The sequence below is a fragment of the Rhagoletis pomonella genome, unplaced genomic scaffold, assembly GCF_013731165.1.
Source record: "Rhagoletis pomonella isolate Grant_MI unplaced genomic scaffold, Rhpom_1.0 Rhpom_scaffold_00007, whole genome shotgun sequence".
Classification (NCBI taxonomy): domain Eukaryota; kingdom Metazoa; phylum Arthropoda; class Insecta; order Diptera; family Tephritidae; genus Rhagoletis; species Rhagoletis pomonella.
The window spans coordinates 9,714,800-9,737,849 of NW_023458561.1; the positions used below are offsets into that span (position 1 = coordinate 9,714,800).

Here is a 23,050-nt window from a genome sequence, read left to right on the forward strand (position 1 = left end):
CGTGGCATCTTCCATACAAACCGAATTTTTCATACTGCCTATCTTTGGAAGTGTTCATGGTAGAGTTCTGGAACTTGGTGTGGAGATATACGAAATCAATCGCATACTCATGAAGAAAGAGGGCAGCTGTTGGAAAGGGGGGCGTGGCTCCTCCAATATAAATCGAATTTTTATACTGCATATCTCTGAAAGTATTCATGGTACAGTATTGGAACTTCGTATGGAGATATGTATATAGTTGAAATCAAGCCCATACTCATGGAGAAAATTTGCGCTATTTAAAAATGGGTGTGAGGCCTACAAACCTACCGACCTTTAGCTATCTTTGAATGAATTTTTTTATTCTTCTGTAGGTGTGTTTGGGAGTTAAATCATCCTAAATGGTTGTACGGATTTTAACGAAACTTTTTGTGTATTTGAGCTGGTCTCTGGATGGTTTAGTTTCTCAATTTAATCCGATAGTTGGCGCTGTAGTTGAGTTATTACTAAAAATCTTATTTATGATGCGATTTGGCTAATGTTTTAAATATGTATGCAATACTATTGCAAAAACGTGCTGCCAAGTGGTGCTGAAGTCGAGCTATTACTAAAAATAGCCAAGTGAGAAAAGGGGCCGTGAAGGTCAGATTAAATCGACCTGTTGCACCATTGAGTATATCGACTGTCCTGCGTTGCAATTGGCCCAATGGATGTGATTTTCCAATATTATTATGCGTTCAAACTTTTGAGATACAGAACAATGATTCGCACCCATTTTGAATTGCCACCTACTATACTGTAAAGCTTCTAGGACATTCACTATAGAACCGGGTCATTGTTGCCGCCAGGGAGTGAAGAGGAAAAAATTTATTTCGCTTTGCGAATAACCGTGCTATGAAATGCCGCACAACTGGAGAATTTCAAGAACGGATATAACACTTTCCTTAGGTTATTTAAAGCGGCAAATGACCACCAAACCTTAATCTTAGCAGACAAATGTGCCAATGAAAATCGTAAACGTGAATTGTTGGTGAAAATTTTGGACCAAAAAGTTTCAATAAAATATATAAAAATTTTGGGCGGGACGAAGTTCGCCGGGTCTGCTAGTTAAATATAATTATTTATAATAATATATATATATATGTGTATATTTACCAAAGATTCTTCGGAATTACTCATTTTGTTAAATGTTTCGCTCAAAAATTTCACAAACAGTCCGCCTTTTTTGACAGCTTACACCAGTGTTGTGAAGTGAATGCAAATTATAAGACAGTTGAGCGTTCTTTTGCAGCTCGGGGGCCCTGTCCAGTGACGGATGCAGGATTTTATTTGAGGGGGGCGATTGGGATTAACTTTTCAAATAACGTAAAATTACATGCATCTAACCCTAATATATTTTTCATGCAAATATAGGTTCGAGTATTTTTTATGAAGTGTTAAGTAAAGTGTTTTGTGATATAATATTACTTTTCATTTTGTGAATTTGGTGCAAGGTCTAATAAAACAATTGCGTGTACTATTTAATAAAAAAAAACAAAAGATGTAAAGTTATACCCTGGGTTTATTAATGCAATATATACATATAAATACTTATTTCTTGCTTACAATGTTGGTAAAATGAAAGATGTAATTAAGTAATTCAACAACTTATTCAGAAATTTTTATGTAATAATTTAAATTGCAAATTCAATTTTGCGCTTTCCTTTTGCGAATCTTTCTATTATCCTTTCAATTTCAATATCTAAGTGTACGTGTATAAGTGCTAGACCTATCAGTCCTTCTTCATTCATGGTACTACGCAACCACGTTTTTAACCGGCGAAGGGCTGAAAAACTTCTCTCGGAAGTAGCGTTACAAGCTGGAAGTGTGACCAGAATGCGGAGAAGTTTGTTAATCAATGGAAAAGCATATTCATCGCATTTACCAAGAACTTCTGCTGCTGATTTTGGGATGGATTTTCCCTTTCTTTATTTGGCCATCGTTCCAACCACACTTTATACTCTCCTTCTAAATTAATACCGTATTTTTCTAAGAAAAGTTCGTATCGTTTTTCATGCGATTTTACACGTTCGATAGCATTATTTTTTCGTCAGGCGTGTTATATTCCCCAATTTTAGATGGAAGTAATAAGTTCAAATAAAAAATGTTTAATGTTTCTTTCGGCAATCTTTCACGGAGATCGACCAAAATATTATCCAATAGCGGTATAAATACAGTATATGTTGCTTTGCTGCTTTTATGCTTAAGTGCACCTTTAAGATACCTACCCCAAAATGCGCATCAGAGGCGTTATTTGTAACATTTGTAAGGAAACTGCTCCGATAGATGCATTCAACATACCTGCACATTGGCGATACCTGCCTTAAAAATCGTGCAACTAGTATCAATTATCAAAGAAAGTATTACGACTACCTGCACTGGCCATACAATTACTTAATTTTACAAGCCTTTATTTATTTTGCTCATCTCGCAGAACAACGAAAATGGCTATCAATTTATGTAGTTATATAGATAATTAGATACCATTCGGTAAAAATTTCGCTTGCAGTAATTTCTACGTGGTAAGTGCTCCTCCATCACTTGGTTTCATAGGGATTCGGGTACCTTCCTCATTGAAGTAGTAAAGAAAATTCGCTTAAGTACCTTTTTCGGTTAAGTGCACAAGTTTTTCGTACAAAGAAGGATGTGCAGCTAAGCAAAATATGCTGTATTGCCTTTCGATAATAATCTTCAGCGTTAGACGCACGATAATTACCCGAAAATTTTGTCTATTCGCGAATTTGATAGAATCAGCTATATGCGTGACGTCAACAGAAATGATTTGTTCTCGTACAGGCAGGACCAGGAAAAAATTGGCGTAAATAGTTACTGCTGATTTCTACTAGCTTGGCGTGTCTTTGTTCATCTTTATAAAATACGCTCTTATAATATAAATTTATAACAAAGCTGGGCGATAAGAATTACTTGTGTAATCGATTGCGTCTAGGATTACGATTACTTTAATCGCAATTTCAAAAATTTTTAAATTAGTATTGCGGGTATCGTTCATAGAAGGCACTAAGATTACGATTACAGTAATCGTAATTTTAAATTTTTTAAATTACGATTACTGTAATCGTAATATAAGTTCGTTCGATGAAGGATTACTGTAATCGCAATCTTGTTTTTTAGCTTGTTGGGATTACTGCAATCCTAATCCTTTAGTAATCGTTATCCTTATCGCCCAGCTCTGATTTATAAGTATTAGTATTTTTATGCGCATACAAATGTCTGGCTACACAGTTGAAAGTGAAATTTCCTACATACATACGTGCACCACGGAAATAGACAAAAAGTAGTATCAGAAAGTTCGATTTGACATACATACATACATTCATAGTATCTACATACCCATTGCTTTAATTTTGCCCTGCCCCTGTCGAGTCTCCCATGGACCCCCTGGGGTCCACCTGGACCACTTTGGAAATCACTGTAGTATACGGAAAATTTAATTTTTTTATATTTTTTATTTAGAATAACATCTTGTCCGGCTATTTGGTATCCAGGTATGTAGAGCTATGAATTTAAAAAATTCATTAGGTTTTAGTTGAGATATTCGCCTTTGACCACTATGTTCTGTAAATTTCCCAGTACTGCAAAGTTTTTGTCATTCGCTTGTGAGTGGCCAGAAGTGATTTGTTTGCTTACGGTTCAAATTGCAGCTCAATTCGTCCGGATAATTATAACCACATATCCACTGGGTAGCGACCAAACACCCTTTTGGGAGCGAGCTAATGTGACAAGGCGTATAACCTCGCGTGCGTTGGGTTTGGGTCCCTGCACGTTAAAGCACTACCCAATGAAAAAGCCATGCCTTGGATGAATAAATGTCCTCGGGAAAATGAAGACTGACATCACCGCCATCCATGAAGTGCGATGAACGGGGCAAGGCAAGGTAAGCATGGCCGATTTGTCTCATTGTCCAATTTGGCTCATATTCGAGATATAAATATATTGGTAAAGGTACGGGCAATATCTACTATTGCAAAAAAAGTGCTGAAAGGTGGCGCTGGAGTCGAGTTATTGGTAAAAATCGTCAAGTGAAGTCAATCGGAGACACCAAGGATCAAATTTAAATTACCACCGTTAAATCAATCACCAGAACGATTGCGGTCCTTGCTTTACGGCGACTAAACAGAAAAAAGACAATTCTTGATAAATGCCTACAAATACAATAGTAAGACTTCTAAGGTATTTCGTCTGAAATAAGTCTATGTATATTGGATTTCTGTGGACTAATGATACTCCCCCATTTTGAAATTGCCACAAGGACGATTCACCATCGGACCAGATAATTGTTGCCACAAGAACTTCTTCACGGACATAACGCTTTCATTAGGTTATTTAAGACGGCAATGGAGGATATGCCTTCCGACGACAATAAAACCAAACGTGAACGTGAACTGTTGGTAAAAACGTTGGACCAAATGTTTAAATAAAAAATTAATTTTGGGCGGGACGAAGTCTGCCGGGTCTGCTAGTAATAACATAAAAACCGATTGTTTTTTTTTTACTCGTAACTTGAATTACAGTTCTACATAGATACAAAAATTTAAAACCAAAGGTTTGTTTCTACGGGAAGGCATTCATGTTATGGAAGAGATTAAAAATATTTAACTCAAATGGAGGTTCAAAAATATTTGAAAACTATTAAATTCAGTCTTGAAAAGAAATTAAGGATTTATATCTTAGTGTAATATAATCCGCATTATTTTTAATAATAGTAAAAACTGAAAACTAAATCGATGCATTAACACTACTGGAAATATGAAAATTTCGAACTTCGTCCAATCCTTAAAATAAACTGAATAAAAAACAAAACATTAAACTATACTTAGATTTTTGGTTGTTTTTCGAGCATATTTGGAAGCATATTTACTAATGTTTTAATGTTTATCTAAGCGTTTAAATTTGCTTTTTTCTTGATTATTTTCTTCAGTCCTGCTCATCACACATCGCTTTAATTGAAACACCACTTTGTAGTTTTTCCAGAATACTGGTTAATCAAAGAAATGCAAAAAATTAAAATTTTGTGAGCGAGGCATGCATAAACAAAGTAAATTGTAGGTACTGAGGTAAAATTGTTTTGAAGTTGCACTTATAAAGGTTACAATGTTTTGCTTTAGAGACTTGCATTAATGAAGGAATTGCACGTATTGAGGGTTGCGGTTACCGTGTATGCCCTGTATTCATTTTCATCGGATAAACAGAAATTAAGTTGCCAACAATTATAAGGCTCAAACTACGAAAAACGCGTTTTTATAACATAAGTCCATATTGTGAGGGGGTATTCAAAATTCTAAGTATGCATATTTTTGTGCATCATTAGATCTATAATTTTATCAGTCACACAGTGTTAATATCTCGACGAAATCCTAGACGGTGGTACCGGATGGGGATCGGTACATGACGTTAGGAGGTTTAGTCTGGGTTAAAGTCTCACACTGACGGGATTAGGTTTTCGATGCTTCCTCCTCGTAAAAAACATGTGCAGTAAAAAGATAATTATTTAAATCGACGAATAGTTGTATATCAACTTTTGTGAACTTCTATTTATGTGTTTGTGTACAACATACCTCCATTGGTTACAATAATTTTAAGCTATAATAACAATTTTTTAGTGATAATTATTGGCTTTGAAAAAAAAGTGTATAGATAAGAATGTTGCTTTCAAATGAGCCCTATCCCTAACTAAATAAATAATAATTTTACCTGGAAATTCAATTAGTAACAAGTAATTTTTTAAGCAAAAAACACACCCGACTTCAATCTATATATATAAAAATTAAATATCTTTCGTATGACCGCGAAAAGAAAAAAAACTTTTTGTTGCTTTTACCAAAAAATGGAGGAAGTTGAAACGTCACGATTTCACAATTTCATATAGTTTTCCGTAAACTGTATGTCACTAAACTACTAAACGGCTCGAACGATTTGGTTCATATTTGGAACATGTGTCAGCACTTTGAAAGGAAATATTCCCTTAATGGGACTTTAATCGCTAGGTGGCGCTGTTGTCGGGATATTCCTAAAAACCCATGAACCAACGACTACAGATCACCTAATCAGCCATCGTTGTATTTGTAATCGATTTTCAGAAAAAAGTTTTCGTAGCGTTTTTGACGTTTTTCGGTTTTGTTTACACCGTCTTCTACCTCTTCGTAGTGATTTTTTAGCGATTGAAAGTGTTTTCTGCAGCGATTTTAATTATAAATTTTGGTTTATTACATATTGACGATATAAAATGAAGTGGTGTGTGATTGGAACAAGTTTATGCGTATGTTTGGTTTGCCAAAAGCCGTAAATTTGCGCGAAAAGTGGGTGCACATTTGTGGCCAGAACGTTGGCATTGAAAAATCGACCCGTGGTAATGATCTGCGATTGTAAAACACTTTCAATCATGAAAACCATATTTTATGAACTTTTTTGCTAATTGTCATCAAGTTTCACTTTGTATATTTTTAACCGACTTCCAAAAAAGGAGGAGGTTATCGGTTCGTCGGAATATTTTTTTTTTGTTTGTATGTATGTTAGCGCATAACTTTGGACCACGTCAACCGATTTCGATAATTCTTTTTGCATCGGAAAGGTAGTGTCTCAGAGGTGCTATTCTGGTTAATATCCGATCAGTGGATCATGAGATATATATATATATTTCTTTTATATGAGAGTTGAAGTCGTTTTTTTTTTTGCTAAAAATTACTTGTTACTATACAAGTAGTTTTTAGCAAAAAAACCGACTTAAAAATAATATATATATATCTATATATTTCATGATTCAATGATCAGATCTAAACCAAATTAGTACGGGACCACCTCTGAGACATCGGTTGACGTGGTCCAAAGTTATGCGGTAACATACATAAAAAAAATTATAATAAAAAAAATAAAAATAAAAAATATTCCGACGAACTGATAACCTCCTCCTTTTTTGGAAGTCGGTTAAACCCAATTTAATCGCACTCAATCACCGCGCCTTTTTCGTTTTCCTTGTTTGTTTTCATATTTAGGTAGATGTCAAAAACCCTCCGAAATATACTTTTTTCTTGCTTCTTTGATTAGGTGATCTTGTATTTTTGGTTAATGCTAAAAACTGCATTTTGTTGGAGGTTTGCCTCATATTTAGAACATATGTAAGCCAATTGAAAATAAATATTTGGACTAAAAACGTACCAGATAGCCGAGATATTCCTAAAATTCTTATAAACTGGGAGAATGATAGATACATATCTATATTTAAATATGCCACACATGGGCGTACGCAGAGCATAATTTAAGGGGTGATGAGATTTTTTTAACTTAAATTTTATTAGAAATGTTAAAATATAGCTGTTAAAAATTTATAATAATTTACCTCATTAATTTTTCTCTTTTTACCCGACTTCAAAAATGGAGGAGGCTACCAATTCATCGAAATATTTCGCACACCGTCTTCAAAAGAGTCTCAACTCAAAATAATACGTTTGTCAGAAAACGCGAAAAACTATTCTTAGATCATGATAATCATATGTGCAAGGGCACATGATTTTCATTAAGAAAGTTAATCACTGATTATTTTATCGAATACTTTTTTATTAACTTCAAAGTACTTAATACAAGGCAATCGAATAGAAGCAAGTATAATGCAAAAAATGGTGGCCCTTAAATATGTATAAGAGTCAGAATATCTGAAACGGGCCACTTCAATTATGTGATAATTTCGCATCAGCAATGATATTTTTTCATAGCTATTGACAACGCAACCAAATGTTTAACTTTAATATTAAAAAAAAAAATTTTCTTATATATCGACAAGTGTTTTTATACCTTTCAGGAGAATGAAATGGTATTATAACTTTGGTCCGATGTTTGTAAGTACCAGAATAAGAAGAGATAGACCCATTAAAATGTATACTTAAATGATCAGAACGTCGAGCTGAGTCAGTATAGCCATGTCCGCCTGTCCTAGTCTCTCTAGTTTTCGAAATGTCCAGATGAAATTTGGTAGGTGGGTGTATTTTTATAATGTATTAATCAATCGATCTGATACCTCAGTATTTGTCGTCGCTGGAATAATGAAATAGTGTAACATGAAAAGTATAGTTTTGAGAAAAACGAATTAGAAGTTTTTATATTCCAATCAACCAAATCGAAACTTTAATTTTGCGCTTCTTATTCAAAATGTTCATCTTTTAAATACAGCACACTTTTTATTGATTCCTTAGCTGTTAATTCACAAAAAAAATTCCGGACCTTGTTTATTTTATCTTTGAACATTTTGATATGAAATCATTGTACACTCTTTTACTCAGAAAAAGTAATTGATGTATGTATGTCGAGCCTTCCCATATAGGGCGGGGGCCCACGGACAATAGACCACTTTAGAGGTCGCGGTGCATATGGCCCATAATAATAATAATGTATTTCGGTATTACACTATTTTATTATGTATTCACATTTTGAAGCTGAATATGAAAGTTCGCAGCAATATAATGAAGAAAAATAGTCTAACGTTATTTTAATATTACAAGAATTTTATTGGGATTTTCTTTATACTGGTGCACCATACACTATTTGTAAACAATTGTAATACCTACACTCTTATTATAAAATTTCGTTTTTCGCAAATAAGTTCGTGATCCAAAAAAATATGTAAGAAAACTAAAGATTTTTCTAATAGATTAAAAGATTGTCTATCCAATGATACGATTATTGAATAATAGTGTATGTGGCATTTACACTGTTTCTTTATTCCAGCGACGGTGAATCCAAAAATCTGCGAAACTTGAAAAAAAAAATTGTTCCCCTCGGTTTCGTTTTCGTCGATTTGGGCCATATACTTTTAATTTTATACACTTTATATATAGGGGCCCGTGATTTTTTAGTCGCGGGCCCGAGTTTTCTCTCGACGGCCGTGGTTCTATTGATAAATATTTGCACATTAGTTTAACTTTTTTTTTAATTTTTGTGAATAGTACAAAGTTTTGACGATAATTTAACTTTGTGGCGTGCGCCTCGATGTTGTCACACAGTCGAAACGGCGATTTTATTTTTATGAGAAGCTGTTTTTCATGGTGGAAATACACTCGTAGGTTTGCCATTGCCTGCCGAGGGGCGACCGCTAATAGAAAAAACTTGTTTTTTAAATTATGGGTTGAACTGGGCTAGAACTCAGGCTCTGCGGAATGGTAGCGCACACTGCTAACCACTACACCACAGCGACCTCCATATATTACCTCTTTTAATTTTAAGTAAAACACTTAAAATAAAACTGGACGTCAGAATCTTTATTATTACCCGAAAGAACGTTCTCCAACATTTACTTTTTATACCCGAGCGCACTTGTGCACAAGGGTATATTAACTTTGTTCACATAACGGTTGTTTGTAACAGCCAAAACGAATCGAGATAGATATAGACTAATGTATACATAAATGCTCAGTATGAATACAGAAGTCGATTAAGCCATGTCTGTCTGTCCGTCCGTGAGCGAAATCGGACTGTAACCACGCCCACTTCCCATATAACGGTAATTTTCAGAAATATGAAAACTGCGATATTTTATTTTAGTAACTACTGAAGATTATTCACTCAAAATTGATATTTATAAGCTTTAACACACCGATTCCTCGGCGGACTGAATCTCCCCAACCACGTCCTTCTTCTACTGGAGCCTCACTAAATTCCTGTTCAACAGCTTCATCTCAACCCTCCACCACATCTGAAGCCATCTCCGATTGCGTCAACACCGTTCCAATGCAAGTAGTCGTTGCTCCTTCCAAAAACTCCACAACTACATCTCAACCCCCTACCACATCCGAAGCCATCGTTGCTCCTTCCAAAAAGTTGACAGCTGTTCCGCAACCCCCTGTTCCGCAACCCCCTACCACATCTGAAACCGTTTCCGATTGCGTTAACCCCGTCCCGAGGGATTTAATCGTTGTCCCTTCCAAAAAATCGGTCTTTATATCTAGGTTTTCAAAAGATACCACTGTCGATGATGTGAAGGGGTATTTAACTTCCAGGCTGATAGCAAATGAGTTGCATGTACGCAAGTTCAGATTCTCGTACGAAAGAAGCATTTCTTCTTTTAAAATAGACATATCCGAAGACTGCTTTGATAGAGTAATGAGCCCATCTTTTTGGCCAAGCGGTGCCTTCATTCGCGAATTTGAATTTAGATCTAGACCGCAAGGGCAAAATTTGGCTCAACTTCCGCTTTCCACCTCGGCATCAAAAAACTAATAAGTAACCTCACCATTAGCATTTACTACCAAAATGTGAGAGGTTTGAACACAAAGCTATCAAGGTTACACTTGCAGTCCTATGATTTTGACTTCAAAGTACTGGTGTTTACTGAAACCTGGCTCAAGCCGAATGTGTTCAACTCGGAAATTTTGTGTCCTAAGTATGAAGTGTTTCGAAACGACCGTTTAAATAAAAAAGGTGGAGGCGTCTTAATCGCTGTCCAGACTGACCTTTCTTCTGAAGAAATTGAGTTCACTGACACCGATGAAGTTGAATTCCTCTGCGTTCGAATAAGATATCATTCTATTAGCGTTTATCTTGTTGCTGCTTATATACCACCTAACTCGAGCCTTTCTGTTTATTTAAAACACTCCTCCTTACTGCTCTCTCTACATGCCATGGTGAAGCCCTCCGATACTGTTATTGTCCTGGGTGACTTCAATCTTGCGGGTGTTTCTTGGGATCTAATAGATGGTATTCTAGTACCAAATTCCTCTCGTGATCTCTTCAGTCAATTTTTGAACGATCTGTCAGATCTTAGTCTTTACCAGATCAACTCTGTTAGTAATAACTTAGGTAAATGTCTGGATTTAGTTTTTGTGGACGATGTTTCCAACGTCACAATAGCCCCTAGCTATGCTTTGATTACCCCTGTTGATTCTCACCACCCACCACTAGAATTGTCCTTGATAAATTCACGCAACTCATGTTGCTTTATCAGTAAAAAATCAAGAGCGGAGCGTTACTCATTTAAAACAGCAGATTATAATAAACTTAGGTTAGAGATATCGAAGATAACTTGGCCCCAGTATGATGGGAATGCTGAAGATAGTGCCTTACATTTTAGCAATTCCTTACGCCACATTTTCAGTAAAATCATTCCTCTTGTTAAGGAAGCTAACGTAACGTCTAACGCTCAGTGGTTTACTGGCGAATTGAAACGCTTAAAAAATCAAAAATCCAAAGCATTTAAGCTTTTTAAAAAATCTGGCTTGTCTTCTCACTACTCCGCGTACTCCATTCTTAGGCATAAATACAATGTATTGAACAAAAAGTGTTACAATAATTATATTAACAGGGTTCGACTCAATATAGTTTCTAATCCCAAATCGTTTTACGCATTTGTGAACACTAAGCGTAAGACTAACGGTTATCCCTCAACATTGAAGTTAAATGACTTAGTTTCCAGTGACGAAAATATTATTGCCGATATGTTTGCTGGTTTCTTCGAGTCAAACTACTCTGCCAGTTCTACATCTTCCCAACTGATTTCGAATCTATCTAGCTACCCATTCGATCTGCCAGCATTTGATTGTATCCGAATTCCATCGATATCTGCTGCGGACGTCCTCATTCATTTGAATTGTTTGAAAATTTCATATACAGCTGGCCCAGACGGTATACCCACAAGTGTTCTTAAAAGTTGTGCAGAGTATTTGTATAAGCCTCTGGCAAATATTTTTAATGCTTCCCTAAAACAGGGTGTCTTCCCATCTTCCTGGAAGGATTCGTTTATCTTGCCACTTTATAAAAATGGAAGTAGGACTAACATCGTAAACTATAGAGGAATTGCGAAGCTTTGTGCTATTGCTAAAGTTTTTGAGGCAATCGTTACGGAAGAACTATCTCACTCTATTACTTCTGCTATTGATCTATCGCAACACGGTTTTTGCAAAGGTAAATCAACTGTATCCAATCTTCTTGAATTCACTACTTATGTGTCTAATGGGTTTAAAAACAATCTTCGAACGGACGTGATTTACACTGATTTCAGCAAGGCATTTGACAAGGTATCTCATTCAACCCTTATATATAAACTTGATCGAATTGGCTTCCCTCCTATTCTTCTCAGCTGGCTTTCTTCTTACTTAGTGGATAGGAAACAAAGAGTAATTTTTAAAAATTGTACCTCCCGGCCAATACATGTCACATCCGGCGTACCTCAGGGCAGCCATATTGGTCCCGTCTTGTTTATTTTATTTATAAATGACCTTCCTAAGGTGTTGAATTACTCGAAATGCTTAATGTACGCTGATGATGTTAAGCTCTTTAAGTACATTAGTACTGCAGAAGATAGGGAGCATTTGCAAGCTGACCTAACCTGCATTTTCGAATGGTGTGAAGCAAATTCCATGTCACTAAATTTGAAAAAGTGTAAATTCATGACCTTCTCTAGAAAATCGTTCTATCCAAATTCGTATATGATATCTGACCACAATGTTGAGCAAGTGACCAATTTCATTGACCTAGGTGTAACTATGGATCCGAAACTAGAATTCAAGTCTCACATAAACTCCTGCGTGATTAGGGCTAGAGGATTGTTGGCTTTTCTTAAGCGCTGGGCCAAGGAGTTCAACGATCCTTATGTCACTAAAGTTCTCTTTACCTCTCTAGTTAGACCGATTTTGGAGTATGCATCTATAGTATGGAATCCTAGCTATCAAATTCATAGTGACAGGCTCGAATCAGTGCAGAAACAGTTCCTGTTATTTGCCCTCAAAAATTTATGTTGGGACTCGTCTAAAAATCTCCCACCCTACAAGGATCGCCTGAAGCTTATAGATTTGCCGACGCTTCAGAGTCGTAGAGAGATGCTTGGTGTTCTTTTTTTAATTAAATTAATGAACGGGATGGTCAGTAGTCCCTTTTTACTGAGTGAGATAAATTTTTGTATTCCTACAAGACCCACGAGACATTTTAAACCTATTGTGTTGAGTATTTGTAAATCAAACTTTGAAATGCATGATGCTTTTCGGTGCTTATGCCAAGATTTTAACAAGCATTATGATTGCATCGACATATCTGAATCGCTTTTTGTAATAAAGAAAACATTGCTCAACAAGTTAACTAAATAAACTAATATCTGCAACCGTGAACGAAAAAATTACACAATATCTATGACTGCTTAGTACAATTGTAACGGCTTCGTATATTTCCGCGACCGCGTAGGACAATAGGAGCAGGGATCGGAAACTCGGCCTTTCCGACCTCGCCAACAGTTCGTCTATAGCGTGGAGCGGAAACTAGGACTTTCCGCCTGCCTCACTTACAAAGTAACGACTACGGGAACATGGATCGGAAGCTCGGCCTTTCCGACCATGATCAACGGCCTGTAAACAGGGCGGAGCGGAAACTAGGTCTTTCCGCCCGCCGCACACAAAACTAGACTGGAGACAAGGCCTCACCAGCTACCCAAATTGCTATTGAATATCATTGTTATCTTTACAAGTTAATATTTATAATTATTTCACTCTGTAATGTATCACACATACTTAAATATTCTAAATCTTTTTATCTCAACTGTCTGTAAGAAAACATTTTTCTGTAGACTAAATAAATAAATAAATAAATAAATAATAAATTTTTGACGAAAAATAAGAATATTATAAATTATGGTTACATGTGTATATCTTGGTAACCGCTGCACCAATTTCTTCTAAACTTGGCACAGTTGTTGGATTTAGTACAGCATACCAAACGGCTGAAAATTTATAAAATCGGACGATAACCACGCCTACATCCCATATAACGGTAATTTAGAGAAATACAAAATCTTCGATAAATCAGTAGGTGTATTCTCTGAGTCTTGCAAAGCCCTTGCACGGTGCACGGATTGCACGGTTTGCAAAGCTGTCCCATACGAAAACCGGTTTTTACCGTGCAATCCGTGCAATCTGTGCACCATGCAAGGGCTTTGCAAGACTCAGAGAATACCCCAAGTAAATATTAAAGCTAATTTATTCAAAATTGATGCTTACAACAATTCTTTACCAGAAAATACGTTTAAGATAAAATTGTGGAAAATGGGCGTAGCACCGCCCACTTATAATCACATATATGTATATCGGTAACCGTTCTACCAATTTGTACCAAACTCGGTATTTTTATTGTGCTTGCCACATAAAAGAAAAACGTTGAAAATTATTGAAATCGAACTAAAATTACGGCCGCTTTTCATATAACGGTAAATTTCAGAAACGCTTGAAACTTCAATATTTGGAAATTTAAGGACGCAAATTTACTCAAAATTGATACACCCCGGCTTACCATGTAGCGGTAGCTTTCGGAAAGGTGAAAAACATATATTTAATAATTGCGCCGTGTATTTAATGTTCGGCTCCGCCCGAACTTAGACTTTCTTACTTGTTTAAAATAATTTCATACAAATGTTAGCCACGACTATGCTGTAGTTGGTCCATTCGGAAGGTCCAATTTTCAAGAACTCATTCCAGCATTTTTTGGGGGAAAGAGTTTATACTTCTAAATATATATCATCAGAAAATACTGAAAATTCGCTGTTTAAAATATAGTTATGAAAGTTTTATGTACAGAATGAACTAAAAAAATTCACTTTTTGAAGTTTCATAAATTGCATTTTATTTACATAAAATTTACAAAGAACGCAGACATTTTCAACCGGCTTCAAAAAATGGGAGGTTGTCAGTTCTTCGGAGTATTTTTACTTCTTTTATTTATTTCACCGCATAACTTTGCACTGCGTGAACCGATTTTTTTTACCGGAAAGATAGTACCGTCGTCCCGTAATTTGGTTTAGATCCGATCAGAAAATCATGAAAAAATTAACGGTTAAAGATGCACTCAACTTTCAAAAGTAATACAACATTTTACAAAAGAATTTTAATATAAATAAATTAAATAATTTCACGAAAGTTTTACACTTTTTTATTCATTTTCGCCGATTTCTTGTTTCTCATTTTTTAATACTTCGAATAACGAAAATTTAGCTGAACTTGTATTTTTATCATGTAGCTCATTTTGGTGGAACGAATTCCAAGTTAGCAAATTAAATCTTCTAATGCTTCTTAAGTACATATCAGTGGTAAACTTTTTTAGGCTGTAAAGTGTAGAAAGCAACAGTAAGTGAGCATGCATTGCATATTTTTAGGCCAATGTTTTCATTCGCAATTAAACCTTAAAGAGCTCTCAAGAAAAAAGAAAAATTCTTACAAAAAATGGAAAAGAAATTTTTTTCTATCAAAATTTCTTAAATCATAATAAATTTAACCCCAAAACCCACCCCTTGTGTGCGCTACGTGATAAATTTGATATGTAAAAGTAAACAGACAATGTTTAATTTTGCACACACTAGGAGACGAAACGAAATTTTTTTAGAGGAAATTTTAAACATTTTATGTGTAAACTATGAAAATGTGAACAATAAATGTTTAAAACTCAAAAAACAAATTTGAAATTTGTTCTACGCCACACATATGATAAGTAAAAGTAAGCACGCAGTGTGTAAATTTGCATTCATTAAGAGAGGAAACTGGTTACCTATCTTAATATGCGCAAATTTAAACACAAATTTTTTAGAGTGTATTTATTTGTAAAGTTACCCAGAAAACTAAACTTTTTACCAATTAAAAGTTTTGCGACACTTGTTTCTAAAATTCAGTTATAAAGAGCATGTGCCATTCTAACCTCTACATATCCATATATACTCGTACAATGTCTACATGTGTGTGAATATACAAATATGCTATTTCCGCTTACCTTGGTATTGAGCCTCGCCAGCCCCTGCATTGAACATTCCTTGTGGATGCTGTGCTGCTGTTCCTGTTGTATTGCTGCCGGGCTGTTCGTAGTCCTTCTTCTCTGGTATGTGCTGACGAGCTGTTTGCACGGCAACATTTATGATATTTTTAATTGGCGGCAATGGAGTTGATTTCAATTTATTAATGAATGACATTGTGACGAAAGCAATATATTGGCGAATTAGTCTTTTGAGGGTGATTACGACAGTCGCTGCTGATGGTGAAGATGGTGGTGGCGGTGGCGGTGGTGAAAATGTCAAAATACAATTACACTGCGTGAATTGATGTGGTTGAGCTTATCGATTTTGTGTGTCTGGCAGAAAGCACTGCAAATTTTCTTTGGTTTTTTCTCTGTACTGAAAGTTATTCATAAAGATGACCCGACGTGACTATTCCCACATATAGAGTGGAGGTAGTGATTCCAGGATACCAATAAATTTATATAAACCACTTCAATGTTCATCTCGAATCTGGATGCATGGATACGTTCTTTATTTCATGTTCGCACAAACAAACAAAAGGAAAATTAAGTAAAACATGAATTCCATGAAATAAGCAGCTATGAATATTTCTTTTTTATCCAATACTATGGACATACATAAGTATAACTAATGTGAACTATAATGCATGTTGCTTGCTTGTAATTTTCTTATGGCACAATTTTTATATAGATTTATTAACATTTACTTGCAATGCTGTCTCGTTAATGTACACGACAGCCTTATTTGTTGAATAAAATTAAAATAAAATCACTACGAATTTATATAACACAAATCTTATTACGATAAGTAACTGTAGTAGAGTCTAAACCGAATTGATGATTTATCTTTTGTGCGAGTTGAAAATTTGAATTTGCGCATGTGCCAAAAATTTTATGTATTTGGTAGATCCTGACAAGTTACGGTAGAGATGACTTTAATGTGGATGCTGTTGACAACGTGTAAATTTGTGATTCTGCTGCAATCAATGTGATTTAGAAAATGCTTTCACAAGAATTCAAATATACTACATATGTATGTTTCGACAAAAAAATAAAAACTTAATTCAATTTTAAGTATCTATGTTTGTATATATGTATGCTTATTTAAATTTTTAAATGAAAAAATCGTAGTTACTAAATAAAGTATTTTTAATCTTTCTACTGTATATGATATGGTGAAAACTAAAAATCAAGGTAATTTAAAAAAATAATAATTTGAAACTGTATTACCTTTCCGATGACACCATATTTTTCCAAATGGAAAAAAGAAATTGTCTAATTTTCTCGACCCAAATTGGTTATTTGATAGATTTTTGCGACGCCCATAATTTGTAAGCATAAAAATTAAAAAAGAAACCTTAATCAATTACTGAATGTAAAATCTGAGCCAAATCAAAGGACACCACATTTAGAACCTAATCAGTTACATGTAGTAAACTAGGTATGGTATTTGTTGATTGAATTGCATAATAATACAAGCTAACTTGTTAAAATATAGAAATTATTTGGAGAAGTAGCGCATGAATAAATTCGATGAAATGAGCTAACCAGCATTATTCGGATTTTGGTTTTCGCGGCATTAGATTAGATTAGATTTATAGGAGGGAGCAGGCCACCTAGTAACCGCGACCGAAACGATCTATTGTAACAAGCCTGTATTCAACTACAGGTTATCTTTGATCCAACTACTGCTAAGAAGCCTCGCGAGGTCCTTTGGCTGAATGCCATTTAGGTCGTGTGCTTCTAGATACGGTGATCCTAGGAAGCGAAGTCTGGTGTAAGAGCTTCACAGTGGCACATAATGTGCTCTGATGTTTCCTGTACTTCGTTACACAACCTACAGTGGTCAGAGCTGACAACTCCTATGTTTGACAAGTTTTTCATTACCCTACAGTGTATTTCTTCAGTATTTGTCCAGTAATTTGTGCTTCGTTCTTCATCCAGATATAGTAGTTTCGCCTAGCGGAGCTTCATGGCAGACCGGTAAATGGTTCTACCAATTTTCCCCGTTTCCATTTACTGGAGGAAATGACTACGCTAGTATTATTCGGAATTACGTTTAACCCATTGTTACTACACCATTTGGCGACTATGTTCAGAGCATTCTGTGTTAGGTTTGAGATGGTATCTTCGAACCTACCTCTGATTAGGATGACAATTGTTATGTGGCTGTAGTGCTGTTGCACGGTCGAGTTGCAAGTCGGCATGCTTGCGGTGCCTGGCATAGCTCATCGGCTGGGGTGGGTCTGTTGCACTCGCCTTGCCTACGCCACACTAAAAAAAAAACAGGTTTAGTCATGCCGACATATGTAAGTTAAGAAGACAGTAGAAGTATTGACCAGGAAAACCAAAAGAAAAAAACAGCAAACAAGTAGAAAAAGAAAAATGAAAAAGGCCAGTCCCGTCAGGCGGAGTCTAACCTGACTCAGGTCCGTCAGTCAGTCATATCGTCGTCCTAAGTCCATCACTCCTGTCGCCTGTCATCACTCCCACGTCCCCTCTTAGGAAATTAGGAAGTTAACGCCTCATTTTCTTATACAAAGCGTCATCCAAATTTCATATTTATTAATCTAATTTAATCCAATACTTACAATCTCTAATCGCTACACAATTATTTCCTTACATTAACCTTCTAATTCGAAGACATCATTATAATTCCATTTACGCTAGCCTAACTAACTTCACATTATGTGCATATGTGCATGTATAACTCACGTATGTACAAAAGAACTCAATCAATTAATACCGAAATGCGAAAGATTTCAAACAAAGGTAATCAAAAGGGAATGTCTACAAAACAAACCGTAGCTTTAGCAAACTAACCAGACGTATAATTGCTTAATAAGTACAGGCGATCTACCTACGCTGGGATAGTTTCAATCCAGAAATCATATTTACCATTGATTTCCTCTTCTATTAGTATGTATACCATTTAAATAATTCGGTGCCTAATTATGTATTTACGTATTTACTTATGTTCGCTGATATTTTTGAGAGCTATGTATCTAGGTATATATGTACGTAAGAGTATATAAGAATTTAACTCACTCACCTTGTCCGCTCCTTCGATGATGGTACCAACATTCCGGAGAAGAGCCTGCGTGGGGAGAAACTTCATACATACATACATATAGACATGAGTACCTACATATATACAGGCAGTAATACGTATGTTCTCAACTGACCGGTATATTACTCACTCACGCTCGTAGCAATGAACGGGTCGGCTGGCACATAGCACAAAAAAAACGTGGATCGATCGCGAAATGCAAATAAAAAAAAACAAAGTTAATCGGAGGCTTAATCAAAAATATAAATAATTAATTCAAAATTCGTTGTTTGATCAATTAGAAGTAAGAACCACACCTAAACCGCATAAAAATATTAAAGAAAGGTTATTACTCTAGTGACGCAAAGCCAAACAAAATCCAAAAGAGAAACCGAATAAGTAATAAAAAAACAAACAGAAAAAACGCGGATATATCTAAACTGCGGTCGGGTGTATACATCACCAGTTCATGGGAATAAAAATGTATCTCCCTTTTTCCTTTTTATATAAAAAACTAGATCTCTTCTAAAATTGCATCATATTAGGGTGCACGGTGAATTCTAGGTGTGCCGAAGTGAGTGAGATCTGTATTATTGCTAAACCTAATGCACAAGAAAAATCCCTAAACCTAATGCAAAAGAAAAATCCCTAAACCTAATGCTAAAGAAAAATCCCTGATAAGAGAATGTAAGCTAACAGAAGAATAAATATCTCAAGTGAACAGGAAACTAGTCTAGTGGCATATAAACTAACAAGAGAGGGAATAGCAAAATACAAAACTAGGTAAGCAAAACTTCAGCGTTAAAACTACTATGAAAAGAAAATAACTAATTATGTATGTACTTAAAAAGATAATATTCTTCAACAAAAAAATTCTCTAAGAAAGAAATGTTAACTCTAATCTCTATTTGACATCCGATCTCAACTAACAAAGTACTCAACCTAATAATTGAGTGCAACCGTTTGAGCAGATTATGCTATCTATGTTAATGTATGAGGGTCCCTGCTGCTTTGCTGCTTAGCTTTGGCTCCCACGTAGTCGCTGAATCCCTCGTTCCCTGATTTGGTGCTCAGCTATTGCCGTTTGGTTCCCTCTGTCGTACTACGGCGGCCGTTGACCCACTCCGGCCTGTGTATCCAGATCAGCTGTTACGCTATCCTCATGTTGCTGGGCCCCAGTTGCAGTGCAATCTCCTCCAGAAAATAGCCGCAGCGTAGATATATATATATATATTAAATTTAACGTTTTCGATGGTTGTGATGCGTGCGGGTGGATTTCTTGTTGCTTACATGTGCGTATGCTCCACTGTTGTCGTTATATCCCACGGTGCTAGGCGATGTTTGGATGTGTTTCCAAGTGTTGATGTGACTCTAAGAGGTGCTTAATGGAGGTCCTTTCGCACTTCCTCTGCTGGCGACCTGAAATACCAAGTATAATTTAGAAACAAGTTGGTCTTGCGGTGCTGCGTTTGCATATATTTGCTTATATGCATATATGTATGTATGTACATACACATGCACATGGGCACGTACGTATGTACATCTCCGTTTGCAGTACGCATATGCATGTATATGCTTGGCCGCTTATTTTTATGGTAGCTGGCCGGCCTAGCTCGGGAGTCCAACTTATTTTTGGCAACCCAATCTAGTTCTGACCAGCGTTTGGACCCAATAAACGCTTGACTTCGGGACTTTTGGCGCTCCAAAGCAGTGGTAAGCTAGTTATATTATTAACACGCTTACTTACCTCCAATTCCGATCAGGTAAACTCGATGAAAGCTGGTTTAATATAAAACTGATAGCTGGCGGTATGAATATGTGCGGAACCGTTTGAATATCGCGTATTACACCGGTCTTAGTTTTCTTATTTTTTTATACCCGAGCGCACTTGTGCACAAGGGTATTATAACTTTGTTCACATAACGGTTGTTTGTAACAGGCAAAACGAATCGAGATAGATATAGACAAATGTATACATAAATGATCAGGATAAAAAGAGAAATCGATTAAGCGGTGACTGTCTGTCCGTCCGTCCGTCTGTCCGTCCGTCTGTGCACACGATAACTCGAGTAAAAATTAAGATATCGTAACGAAACTTGGTACGTGTACTTCTTTCGGGCGTAGGACGGATGGTATTGAAAATGGGCAAAATCGGACAATAACCACGCCTACCTCCCATATAACGGTAATTTTCAGAAATACGAAAACTGAGATATTTTAGTAAATACTAAAGATAATTCACTCAAAATTGATAATTACAATAAGTTTTAGACGAAAAATAAATAAATTATAAATTTTTGAAAAATGGGCGTAGCCACGCCCACTTATGGTTACATGTGTATATCTTGGCAACCGCTGCACCAAACTTGGCACAGTTGTTGACTTTGGTACATCATACCAACTGGCCGAAAATTTTTAAAATCGGACAATAACCACGCCCGCATTCCATATAACGGTAATTTAGAGATATACGAAATCTTCGATAAAGCAGTAAATATTAAAGCTAATTTATTCTAAATTGATGCTTGCAGCAATTCTTTACCAAGAAATACGTTTATGATAAAATTTTGGAAAATGGGCGTGGCACCGCCCACTTATGATCACATATATGTATCTCGGTAACCGTTCAACCAATTTGTACCAAACTCTGTATGGTTATTGTGCTTGCCACATAAAAGCAAAACGTTCAAAATTATTGAAATCGGACTAAAATTACCGCTTTTCATATAACGGTAAATTTTAGAAATGCTTGAAACTTCAATATTTCGAAATTTAAGGACGCTGGTTTACTCAAAATTGATAAACCCCGGATTACGATGTAGCGGTAGCTTTCGGGAAGGTGGAAAACATATATTTAATATTTGCGTTGGGTATTTAATGTTCGGCTCCGCCCGAACATAAACTTTCTTACTTGTTTATATTTAAGTTTATCGGGATATAAAACACTTCCGCGCGCTAACTTTCGCCACAAAATCAACTTCAACTGGACACGTTACCACTATATTAATCCCGTTGGCCGTCCTTACGGCCTTTTATAGAGGAGACTTGCATGCTTTGGTCATCTGCATAGCTCTGAACGTCGAAGCCGTTTTCGCTAAGAAGGCAGAGTAGTTCATCTACTACGATGGACCATAGCAGAGGGGGGATCACGACCCTGCGGGCAACCTTTCATAGCTAAGAATCTGACCCTTTCTTGTCCTAGACTGGATGTAATGGTTCTGGATTTAAGGACGTTTGCTATCCAGCGACATGTTGTTTGATCAACCCCTCTGCGCCGGAAGCAATTGTCTATTAGAGAGACTTCCGTGTTGTCTAGGGTTGCCAGATTTTTTATACGCGAAATTAGTACATAAATTCGATAACTACTTCGCATAAGCTTTACATTTAATAAAAAAAAACAGCTCATCATAAAAATTGTATCGCCGTTCGGCGTCGGCGTAAGACTGTAGGTCCCTCCCATTTGTGTGACAACAAAGGCGCACGCTACAAATCGGAGGAGAAGCTCGGCCAAACACTTAGCAAAAGTGTCAACGCCAAAATATGATTATTATAAATATATTTAGTTTCAAACAGGTCGCAACCCTCTTCAAACACCTCAAAAGTATTCCCAATATTATTTAGTTTTGAACGCCTATGAGCCCGAAATTACCATTTTTTACCAGAATTTTCCAGATTTTACCGGAAATCGTACTTGGTTTTCTGGCAACTGAGAGGACAAATAAGAGAGTAAGTAAGGTCATCTCATTGTCGGAAGCTACCAGTTTTAGTCCGAAGATTTTTTGGTGGTAAATTCTGGTAAATGTGTCAAAAGATCAGATGTAGTGTGTTTGACTACCAAATTGCAAGCAAAAGAGAAGTGCACTCTGCTAATGCATGTTGAAAACTCAATAGCTACTTGTTTGAATGGATGCTAATGAATTTTAGTTAAATTACAAAACGCCTAAAAAGGTATTAACCGTTATTTTACGTTTAAAAATTTTAAGATTTTCACACATTACCACCCTATACCCCATACTCTACATGTGCGTGACCATTGATCTAAATCATTGTTTATTTGGGTAAAATTAAAATATATTTTACTGTTCAGTATTGGAGTTGGTGTGAAACAAAAATTAATAATTTATTGTTAGTATGCAAATGAGAACTACAATTATGAGCTTATTGAGCTTTATCAAGTTTCGAATCTAAGAAGAAAATGTTTTTAAACAAACAAAAAGTTAA

The 23,050-nt window shown here is 35.9% G+C and overlaps 1 protein-coding gene across 3 annotated transcripts in view; it reads right to left on the reverse strand.

Moving 5' to 3' along the window:
- The window catches only part of LOC118742295 (vesicular inhibitory amino acid transporter), a 46,239-nt gene extending 29,524 nt beyond the window's left edge, over positions 1-16,715 (reverse strand). The window contains exons 1-2 of one of the 3 annotated variants that reach the window (XM_036474262.1): positions 16,488-16,715; positions 15,760-16,289 (exon numbers count right to left, since the gene is read on the reverse strand). In XM_036474262.1, coding sequence (XP_036330155.1) covers positions 15,760-15,955 — 196 coding nt within the window. In that variant the 5' untranslated portion in view covers positions 15,956-16,289; positions 16,488-16,715. Of the gene's footprint in view, positions 1-15,759; positions 16,373-16,398 lie in introns of those variants that run through there. The other 2 variants (XM_036474264.1, XM_036474263.1) reach the window with 2 other exon arrangements.
- Between the last annotated feature and the right edge of the window lie 6,335 nt (positions 16,716-23,050).